Genomic DNA, 12,024 nt, shown 5'->3' with positions numbered 1-12,024 from the left:
TGTAGCATACATTTCCTTTCCTCAGGCTTTAAGAGGCAAAGACACAAACATCAAGTCCTCCCTCTAGATGGCACCATGTCCTAAGTGACAAAAGGCCAAGCCTCGCCTCCATGTTTATCTGGAGGAGGGTGCTGTCTTCCCTGGGATATTTATCTCTTATGTAGACTGGAAATCGGTTTTCAGTCCCATGAACTACCTCATGCCCACAGATAGTACAGCACTAAACAAATCGATGTCTCATCAGCACGATTTGGAGAGTCACATATTCAATGTTTCAAGATTAAAGGACAGTTAGTGGGGAAGATTCACAAGCAAGTGTACAACTTTGGAGAGCTGAAACTGCAGAAAACAAACAAACATTCACCACACTTTAGTAATTACATGTTTTATTTCAGTAAAATAAATTAATCAAAAATGGACACAAGTTTTAATATATTGAAAGAAACTAACTGTAATGAGATCATGCAAGACTGTAATGTCTTTTTAGTTCCCACATAACATCTGTGGATTGAACCAGTATAAATGACTTGTAGAAAATAATAGCTGTGCTACTGAAACAAGTGCCACTCTGAACGGAGGCGTTTTCACAGGGCATCGCTCATCGCACAGAGTACATTTCTATGTTCCTCATGTAAAACAGAACAGACGGAAATTGCCACTTGAAAGGGATTTTACAACAATTTGAAATACATTGTTACACTGTGTTTACCTCATTTGTTCTTTAAAGCACATCATTTTGTAATGTTATGTCAATCTTGCTACTGTGTGCTTCTGTTATTCTGTAATGTAACTCAAATCAATTGCAATTTTTTTTCTTGAAATACAGACATTTAAATGATGTTGGTTTACTTGAATTGTACCATTTTAGATATGGGGGGCGTAAACATATGCTTTAATTTTTTTTCTCGTAATTTTCTTCCTGCACATGTGCAGTGGTGGCACTGTACTGGAAATGTCAGATTTCCAACTATAATACACACAAAGTTAGAGTAAGAGTTGTGTGCAATTGTGCTTTAGTCCTAACAACACATTATACTTGCACCATGTACTTATACATTACATGTTACTGCTTACAGTAATACTTATATTACTGCGCATCAGTTTGGGTGTGAACTTACAACTTTATAAAACCAAAACACCAAATAGCATTGCATTCTGTGAGTCGCAGGATGCCAGAAAGTACACTGACTCAGTTGTTAGTGTAATGTCCACAAATATAAATATTATTATATTTATGGTATGTCCTTGTTTCTGGCATACATATTTTCACAATAAGAGCCTAGACCAACTGAACCTAAACACACAACATTGTATGAACCCAAACTCTTTGTAAAAGACACAACAGGGTGCTTATTACATGCTCTGATCATCTTTAGCTCCTGTTTGTGATCTAGCAAACATATAATGTATAACTCCACCTGCTCAGACTTTAGATGTACAGGCTTTTATGAGACCTAGCAAAGTGCAAAGATTCAACAAGACACTGTAGATACATTTTTCAATCATGCCTCAGGTAATTTCCTCGACTTCTGAAGAGTGGTAGCCTCGTGAGGAGGTTAATGGTGATGGTGAAAGGACTGAACATCACACACAGTGTTATTAACACACATTTGAACACCTTTTTTTCTAAGAAAGTTAATAGCTGATAGAATATCTCATGACTCATCTTCAGCAGTTTATAAAAACATCATCACACATGGCTGTAATATTCTTGTTAACTTGTAGTGAGTTTGAAAACTGAAAAATAAATGACTTCTAATGACTGGGGGGGGGAAATAATATTTGCCTAACAGAAAACTGTCTGCTGTGAGTTATCATCTTCCACAAGTGCCACCGAGAGAATTGTTACCTTTCCATTGAACACAGTTTACATGCTTTAGTCCGTGGCCTCATCCATACCCCATACTATGAAGTGTACACTTTTGTAAGTTAGTATACAATAATAGGTGTGTTTTACTGATTTGTACTCATCACACACAATTTGTTCACCACACCTCAGCCCTGTTAATGAAAATGGCACTTTCTACATGTTAGTTTGTTGTTTTCGAAATGTTGTACATTAACACAACACTTGAAATTGAGTCATATCATTATAAACATTTCATTTTCTTGTTTTCCCTGTGACAGCACACCCCAATTAAGTATTTGGAATACAGCTTTTCAGTTACGTAACTGCAGTCCTCTCTAAATGACTATTTGTGCTTTTTCAACATTAGTTTGGGAAGTATTTTTTATCAAACCTTTGAATCACAAGTAGTATGCATAGTACATAATATGTACAATTTAGTAAGTGAGTACACATTAAATACTTAATGCTGAAGAAACGATACAAGATGTGTTCCACACATCAATCAAATTGGGAATTTAGATTGCCTGGTCAAAAACTTTTCATGTTTCATTATGCCCATGTATTTTTTTGTATAAAGCTCCTCCATTTCTAGTGCTCATTGCAGTAAGGTCAATATATTCAGCTAGTTCAATTTTGTAGCGAGTAGTGACCCAAATTGTGGCCAATATATGAGGACACTTTGGCCTCTACCAATGTGTGATGTTACTATGAGAGCAGAGGAGGATTTGCAACACAGATTGTGCTTGTTTTTAGCTACATCAATGAAGTTGCCTTTTTCCCTCTAAAATGGCTTAACTTGCTTGTATTACCCTTTAAAGGCTGACCAAAATTGAAAGCAAATAATGGAGCAATGAAATACTTCATTTACACTTTGGTTTCTTGTTTTGCTCCATCAGCAAACAAATGGGTTGTGTCTGTCAGTTTGATACCACAAAATACTACTGAATCCAATAATGGATTAATCCTCAAACCACCGGCCTGTGACTCTTTATCCTCTCCTCACTGCATGCCATCACCTCGAAACAAACAGAAAACAACCTTTCTTATTCAAAATCTACTTTACACAAACAATGATCTGGATCTACATAGAGATGCCTTTGTACATATAGACTCTTTAAAGAAGCATCAAATTATTTTATTTTCAATGAAGATCTACTTTAGTTTATTTTATGTAACTGACACACTGTTAGATCCATTCTGTGCTCTGCAGAAGCTGCAGACGTCAACTCCGGGGCTCATGTTTGATATCAGTTAGTGTGCTACACTAAGCAATGTGTGAGTCAACGGCCGATTTTTTTTTCATTACGAACAATAACACAGCACACATCACTCGACTGAAAGAGGAATTCTGACAAGACGCTCAGGCCTGATGTGTGTTTCTTTTTTTCCATATGGAGGATTTCTTCCATGATTCATCCAGAGTAATTGAGTATGCGTGGAAAAGCATGTTCTGGTGTGTGTGTGTGTGTGTGTGTGTGTGTGTGTGTGTGTGTGTGTGTGTGTGTGTGTGTGTGTGTGTGTGTGTGTGTGTGTGTGTGTTGCATGGGAGTGTTTGTGGCTTTATGTTTAAAGAGAGCACCATTTTAAGACAAATATTCTTCAGAGAAAACAGTCACCTTTAGATTGCCATGAAGTCAGCAAGTCAATCATCTGAACCAAAAAAAAAGCATTATGTGTGCTAAGAGAGCGTTGCTCCAGTCTTACGTTACTGTGGGTGTTAGTCTTGGTGTTCCTGGAGGTCCCTCTGGGATTTTTAAGATTAGGTGTGTGAAGTTTGTTGTTCGTTTGCTCCTTCGGTCATAACTCAGGCACACTGAACACTGAAAGGAGATGGCAATGTCGAGGGTGGTGTGAGATGGTGATCAGACAAAAAGGGTCTCAGAGTTAACATCAAGGTTGGAAGGGTGTGGTTTTGTGCGTTCGGTGGGTCAGACGCTGCACGACGCCTCTGTCACACGGTTCCATTCTCCTGCCTCGGCTTGTGGGGTGTTGTGCGAGTGGGCGTGCTCAGGGAAGGGGCCAAGGTGCAGAGGAAGCCAGCCAGCAATGTGAGACCCAGACCCCCCCAGGCACAAAACATTGACCAGCCATAGCCATGGCTAATGTCCTCAGGCAGGCCGTACATGTAGCGGGGGTAGCGGGATAACTCAAAGTTGATTCCTGCCACACATGTGCACAAGGAGATGATGCAGCATGTTCCTGTGTGAGTAGAAGAGACAAGCAGTGATTTAAAAGGGTTACAGTTTGAATACTTAATCCTTACATGTGCTGTACATCTTACTACAGGACAGGAATCAGGTTACTGCAGGTCATGGATCTACTACCTCATGCTAGACCAAAGATGCTCTTAGCTGTCAAAAAACGACATGGAATAGAATTGGATTTTGTATGCATATGTGTGTGTGGATGTGTGCATATGTGCTCTCACAGTACCTCCCATGAGAAAGAGTAGCCCAGCTACATATTGCATGAGGTCATGCTGCTGGCAGCATCCCAGCACTCCGATGATCCAGCCAAAGAGAATGATGGACACGGCCATTCCCACAAAGCCCGCCGTCATTCTTCTTAGATCTGCAGGCAGACAAAATGTCACCACTGACGAGTGAAACTGAAGACTTTTTTCTACAATTGATTTTGCATTGTGGTAAAGCTGGAGTCTGTTGTCGTCAAACTACAGAGCTGATGGAAAAGCATCCATCACTCTATCAATATCAACATTTCCTTGCACATTTTCTTGAAAATGTACTAGGAAACAGAAAAGGAATTTGTAAGATCTTTGAGAAAAAAGAAATCAAATGAAACCCTTGCAAATATGAATTCTCTAATCGTTATGTTTGCTAAAATGTTTACTTAACTGGGGATACATTTCAGATGTTTCCATATTTAACTGACCCACTGGTCATTAATTTAAAAAATGTCTATATTATTTTTCAACTATTAGCTTGTGTTTAATGAATCAAAAGCCACTGTCTCTGTTCCTACTATAGCCAGAACCAGTACTAGTTAGCTTGACCTCAAAAAGATTTTTTTTTAAATGGATGCAAATGATATATACAGTAATAAGCATAGAGAGTATATAGTTTGGGTTTGCATGAATGCTAATAAACGAAAATAGGAACAAGAATACAAATATTGACTTAGCTAAGGCTTTGGTACAGCATGTTTTAAACAAAACATATCATAGCAGGAAATCATACTGCTGAAACCAAAGCTCAACCACCTTCATCAATATGTATTTGGACAGGGTTATCAAGTAAGAAAGACAAAAGTGTCCAAGTGTTTCAAGAGGAGATTTTAAAGACACTGATCAGTCAGACCTATTGTCCTCAGATAAGCCACTGTGAAGCTGACAGCTTCCTACTAAAGATGATATGATAACCTCTGGTCATAGTGTAGTCGTGGAAGAGAAGGGTTTAAAAAGTCGGTGATATATTCAGGAGCGAGGGGCAGTGTAATCATTCAAACTATCCTGAACTTAACATGTAATTAATGTAAAGAGCCTAGCATTGTGATCATTTTTATTCTTGTGCTAGTTAAAGTTAACCTTGCTGCTGCATCTGTAGATGAACGATTGGAAATATCTGCAGCAGAGGAAGACAACAGCATTCATTTATTTCACATTATATCTGTAAAAAAGAGAAAACATACAAAAAAGAAGGTTGTTTTGTAAATGTCTTAAAAAAACAACTATTTTGATTTAATCTAAAAATGTACCTCTGTTAGAGCTGAGTTTGCACACAATGTGATTAGGAGGAACATGTAGAATGAAAATAAGACGGGGCCAAAAACCATGCCCTGAAGAACGCCAGATTTAAGTTGAATAAAGCCCTGAATGCAAGTGGCAAGAGGATAACATTGGAAATGGTTACTAAATATGTATTAGGTGATATGTGTGTCATATCTAATTAAGTATTGATCGATGAGATGTTAGTTCATGGTTACCATAAACTTTTTTTAACGCTTAGAAATTAAATTAAGTGAATTGTTAGTTAAAAACAGTCCAAACAGAAACCAGAACAATTGTTGTGGATAACTACAAACATTTTTAAAAACAGATAAACAGTGGCTAATTTAATTCCACCACCTCTATCTGATAGACAAGACTTTGAGACTTACGGAGTGCATGCCACTCATCCTGTCGTATGGTCTTTGTGATGTTGATGGGTACATTTCGTGGTAGGATGGACGAAGAGTAGTGATACTTGACTGCGGTACATCTTTGAATTATTCCTGCCGGAGAGGAGATGGAGAAAACTATAACTGGAGCACAAATACATTTAATACAAGCAGAGGGAGTTAACAAAAAACATAATTTAGTCAAAATCTCATTCAACACACAATTAAAAGATTCATATTCATTTTCACACCCTCACTTAGCTTTATTTTACTGAGATGGCCTTATTAACATCATGTTCCCAACAACTACTACATTGTTATTAAGGAGGGATCAGAAAGCAATATGTATTATTCTACAGAAGGCTTCATAAGGAAGCAATATTGTTCTCATTCCAAGTGAATCGCTCCATATTGACTGGATAGTCAGTGCATTTAATGGTGTTCAAAATAACCATACATAATTGGATATATTCAAAATATAAGTGCAAGTATTTTGGCCTCAGCTCCCATTCAATATGTAAAGACACACATTTACTTTAGATTTCAATTTTTCAAATGCATCTTCACTTAATTTCCCATTGTTGAGGAAAGACATGTTATTTGTACAGTACTATGCATAGAAGCATTGCTGACATGTTTGTTTTGTTTGGAACTTAATGGTTTGATCAAACAATTTGAAATGCGTTTGTCAAACATTGTTAATGTCCAATTTGTAGCCTTTCCTTTGCATAGTCAGGTTTGTGATCGTCTAGGCTTTGATCTGAATGCTCTTTGTTGAGGCACCCAAGGCTACTTTAAAAAAAAAAAAGCATATTTCATCGCAGCATTTCTGTCCTAATATTTCATGCATTTCAATTCAGACTTAAGTGTCATGTAAATAAAAGCAAACCTGTGATACCAAATTTGAGTCTCAGCATGTGTGTTACTTTGTTGTAAATCTAAAGCTAATACAATAATGAAAACGAATGTGCAAAATGGAAACCGCTGCATACTGTTGACATGACATTAGTCAATCAGAAGCTTTCAATACGGTAGTAATGACGCACATCTTATGTTCTGGAGTTGCTAAAATGTAACTTCAGTTAAGACTCAACTACCTTGATTCATAAATAAATGTGTTTGTTTAATTACTTTAATTTAGCTAACTACATGTTGGATGAACTTTGAATGCCCTGCAAACTGACAGTAGATCTACACAGATATTAATTATCTGATTAGTGTGGGAAGAAACAGACTGTGTTTGATTGACATCTTCCTGTACTCCTGCTTTGTTGCTCCTTTTGGGGCGGGACAAAGATGACGTTTATAATTGTTATTGGTACATTGATTGAACACCTGTGTGGGTTTGAAAGGCCTAATAAAATTCTGCTCAAAGATCAACACTGAGACTGTAGACTCTTATATACAGACGTGGAACATGTGTTTAAAAACCTTTAAGTGATCATTTAACAGTTAGAGAGAAGAGTTATTAATTTCCCTGCTGTCAAAACACTGAGATCACAAAGCCTGTATAATAATGGTTGGACAACATCAGACACATTTATACCTGTGCACTATTAAACGACACAAGACATTAGTTTCTCAACTAATTGCATCACTTAAAGGCTATTTATGAATTGTTTGAAATTGTGTGCATCCGTTGAAATCTGATCTTGGTTATGTGTTAAATTGTGGACATCTTTTAACCCTCCTATTGTCTTCGGTTTAACTGCTATTACATTAACACAAAAAACATTAATCATCACCAAATTTCATTTAACACCCTTTCAAAATGTAAATATTGTATCAGACTACTGGTATACATGAAGAACTGCAGTAAATATACAAAGAATAGACACTGAACATGTATTGCGTGTGCCAGGTTTGATCCATGTGGGGGGATGGGCACATAAGAGCGGGACATGTGTCAAATTGTTGTGTGTGTGTGTGTGTGTGTGTGTGTGTGTGTGTGTGTGTGTGTGTGTGTGTGTGTGTGTGTGTGTGTGTGTGTGTGTGTGTGTGTGTGTGTTTGTGAGTGCCAGGTGTGATTCACATGGGGGGATTGGGCACATAAGGGGGGGAACACATCTAGAGTATGTGTGAGTGTGTGTTTTATCTGATCCGGATGGTTACTAATTCCTTTTCTTTATGACGGTCATTTTTGACCGGGAACACCATAGGTGTTACAAAGTTGACTAAATCATTCAAAATGCAATGAAAGTGGTGGTCAGCAATGTTATATGTTCAAATGTCTACTGTGAAGGATATCATAAAGCCTTAATGCAATCGAATGTAAAACAAAAAAGTTATGATTGATGAAAGTAGTAAATCGGTCAAATTTGACCCGAAGACAACAGGAGGGTTAAACAGATGAGTTTGGTTCTGTGACTGTACGTTCATCATGATTGTGTTTAAGATGTCGAATCACTTCGACATGTGTTCCAGCTAATGCAATGTGTGTATCTATTATATATGAACATAAAAATGACATAGACAACCTGAAAAAAAGAAAGCTTCCTCTGGGGATACTAACACTAATAGTTAATAAGATATTGTAGAAATGTGAACACAATCATTTGTGAGTAGTTTATAAGTACAAAGTGTAGATATAATCAGGCACACATGTCCAATTTATAACCAATACAGATATCACATATCAACTTGGTTAAGCTTGTAAATATATTTACACAACTATATGTTTGTAGGAGATTGTAAAATGTAATGTTTAAACTAGTTTGAACTACATGTAATCCTGTTAAATAACAGGACAAAGCACAACCTTTAAAATGTAAAACAGGATTAAATCAACACCTGTCTGAGAATGTCAACAACAATATCAAAAAGGTTGCATTGGGTTAATGGGTATACTACAACATCTACAGTACAAAAAACTGTGTTCTCATTATGTGCAATATGTGAGAGATCAAAAACATTGTTTACTCTTTACCATGAACTTTTGATAATATATCACGATCTTTGAAACCAGAACTATTCGTAGATCATCTTAACTACAGCCTTTGTGTTGTTATTGTCTTTAATGTGATTTAAATGTTACATCAATTGGACATTTTAATGATGAAACCTATCAACAATGTCATTGTTGTTTGGCTCAATAAAATGTTGATGGCAAAGACATATAAGGATTAAACAATATTTGTCATTCTTCAGGGACAATGCTTAGGAGAGAAAACTGTCCCTGGTATGTTTGTAGGTGTCATTTGACAGCTGAAATCACTACAACTGCTTGTCCCACCCGTGTTTCTGCACAGAATCGTTTCCCTCTGTGTGTCTGCTCAGTTTTAGGATCTGTCTGGATTAGGTGTACCATAAATGAGTGAGGCCTGGAATATGGCTGCTCATTGTTGTTCAATAATGAGGGCAGTGCATTATGTTCTCTATGCTGGGGCTTAAAACTCAAACGAAATGTATCAATGATTCAGATCGTTTGTAGGAAAGAAAAAAGGGTAACATTAACCTTTAAAATATGTTGTTTGGTCTAGATGAAAAACGGGTTCAGAAAATAGAGGAGCAGCCATTAGAGAGAGACTCAGTAAAAGGGGGATCACTCAGCACCTTGGACAGCGAAATGTACCAATAAAGAATAACCTTACAAAAAAAACACATGCTCATCTCGTCTTGTAACCTTCAAATATAAAACGCAGATAGATATTAATGAGAGAGGGGAGAGGGCCTCTGTACCATCCTGTTTGTGTCAGGCTATGTGTGAGCTCATCGCTGAGCATCACGGCCTGGTGCACACAGGGAAAGCCAGACCGCTCGTGTTTACCTTTGTAAATAAGGTCCTCGGTCTCCAGGTCGAATCCCTCCCGGTGACACTTCCTCCAAAGCCCGGAGATAGTGGAGTTAAACTGCCGACTGCAGTGAGACTCCATGGCAGACGCTGCGGCCAGAAAGTGGCGCTTCCCCCGGATGAGAGCTCCAGCATCTGGGCCGTTACCTTTCCTCTCCAGGCTCTTAGGAGGCATCTGGAGGGGGAGGTTGTGGTTGGAAATGTAGATGTACCCCGGGTCGTTTCGCTTGTTGGCATAGTTTTTACACCTCTCTCGATGTCTCCGCGCGTCAGTTTCGTACCAGTAATCGGTGCAAATGGCCATGGCGAGCAGCCCGAGCGCACAGAAAGCCAAGAAAAGCCCTGTGCCTGTTAATATTTTCATAGCGGCCATCTTCCCCGCTCGATGGAGAGCCCAAACAGTCGCAAGAAGGTTCCTCCGTGGCCGTGGTGGTGGTGGTACCGCGTGAAATGAATCACGACGGCACTCACAGCCTCACGCAGTCCTGCACTAGGAGCATGATGGTGCAAGGCCAGCGTTGTCCGGACTGGATGCTGCGGTCTATTGTTGTGGTACCCGGCGGATGCAATGTTGTTCCCACCATCTGTTATGGTACAGGAGGAGAGGGGATGGATGGCGACCAACGCTGTGAGGAGGAGGATGAGGAGGAGGCAGGGCAGGAATGTAGTAGCGCGCTCTCTCCTGCAGGTTGCTGCGGGATGGGGAGGACAGCTGCTCTGCTGTGGGGGAGTGGTCATTTGTGAAGCTTCAATGGACACCTTTTGGATTTGGTAAACATGTAAAGTAACAGATGCAGGTGCGGGGGGATTTTATATGGAGATTATATTTAAAATAATATTTGTATTCCTACCTTGAAAACATGATCAGCAGCAGAACAAAGTCATTTCTATAAAAACACGAGTTCTAATAACATAGGAGAATTTATTACGCGGTTTTCAACATTTCCAAAATGTAGTTGTGGAACATAGAATCAGTTTCGAAAACCTTCCTATACATTATTTTGTAATATTAAACGTTATTTTAGAAAATGAATACATTAATAATTTAACACGCAATACACTTCGGGTCAGCATATTAACTTACATAAGCATGTTAACCTTAATGGTTCTCAGTTCTCACCATTACAAACTATTAATTCAAAGTGCTTTCATCTATGTATGGTGATGCAATGAGAGCAGTGGACTATTGCATGGAAACCTTTTGTAAATCGGCAAAAATCCAATATTAGGAAAAGCACATTAAACTCAAGTTTAAAGAATACAGGTAAAGAAACGGCATCAACAAAGCAATACATATATTTGAATACAACATGGCGGATAAGATCTGTTGCAATTTGTAAATATTTTAAAGTGTGTCAAATACATTTGGTTATTTGGCATTTGAATGCAAGGTAAATTGCAGTAACATTGTAAACTTTGTACAACACACTTTGGCAATACTACTTTTAACTTATGTCATTAAAAAATGGTTGGATTAAATAAATTCCTAAATGTACCAAAAACATACTAACTCTTGCATACAGAGGTATCTTTAGTTGCATATTTATAAATGGCTCACACTAAAATAAGTCTCAGTCGATATAGACCATCTGTTACCTAGATTATTGAAATTTATTTCTGATAGTACAGGATAACGTTACAGTGACACGATTGTTTTCAAGTTCTTTTTAACTTCAAGTTGTAAGTCATAAGTTCCCGTGTTGGAGAAATTCCAAATTCAAAGTTTTGGTGTTTGACGTGTTGACTACAGGCATTAAATCAAAACGCTGATAAAACATTTTAGGACTTTGTAAGCAGAACCGTAAAACAACTGAGCAAACTGTAATATTTGTCCACAAGACCAACCAGATATTCTTATCCAGACTCTGAATGTACCACTTGGACTATAAAGTTATGAGAACACAGCGGAGTATCAATGAAAAATGTGCCACTCAAGTGTTTGCACTGCCGTGTAGACAGTGGCTGTTTGTTGTCCTTCTGTGCTGCGAGGAAGGCTCCCACAGACAATAGGCAGCTTGCAGGCTGATGACTAAGGAAGGCAACCCGCCGCGGAGTCGTTATGGCAACAGAAGCTTGCCAAACAGACTGTGTTGATATTGGATGAGTGTGAGTGCACAATCAAAGCCTCCCTCCCTCCACTCCCATTTTAGGCACAGGACCGTTGCAGTAAAAATATCTGTCCTGGTGGACACGTTTTTGTGCAGCGAGGTCAAAACACACTGGGCTGCCTCAGCGTCTTCACACAGCTCTACCAATCAATACCAAGATG

General features: G+C 38.4%; 1 protein-coding gene across 1 annotated transcript; it reads right to left on the bottom strand.

Moving 5' to 3' along the window:
• Positions 1-369: 369 nt before the first annotated feature.
• Positions 370-10,463, bottom strand: si:ch211-150g13.3 (transmembrane protein 178B). The gene is made up of 4 exons (XM_034217238.1): positions 9,732-10,463; positions 5,966-6,079; positions 4,283-4,420; positions 370-4,048 (listed from the first exon to the last, which is right to left on the bottom strand). The coding sequence occupies exons 1-4, from the start codon at positions 10,126-10,128 to the stop codon at positions 3,801-3,803; spliced, it is 897 nt and encodes a 298-aa protein (XP_034073129.1). The 5' UTR covers positions 10,129-10,463; the 3' UTR covers positions 370-3,800.
• Between the last annotated feature and the right edge of the window lie 1,561 nt (positions 10,464-12,024).

This window comes from Gymnodraco acuticeps, unplaced genomic scaffold (genome assembly GCF_902827175.1).
Source record: "Gymnodraco acuticeps unplaced genomic scaffold, fGymAcu1.1, whole genome shotgun sequence".
Taxonomy (NCBI): Eukaryota; Metazoa; Chordata; class Actinopteri; order Perciformes; family Bathydraconidae; genus Gymnodraco; species Gymnodraco acuticeps.
This window is presented reverse-complemented; position numbering and strand designations above follow the sequence as displayed.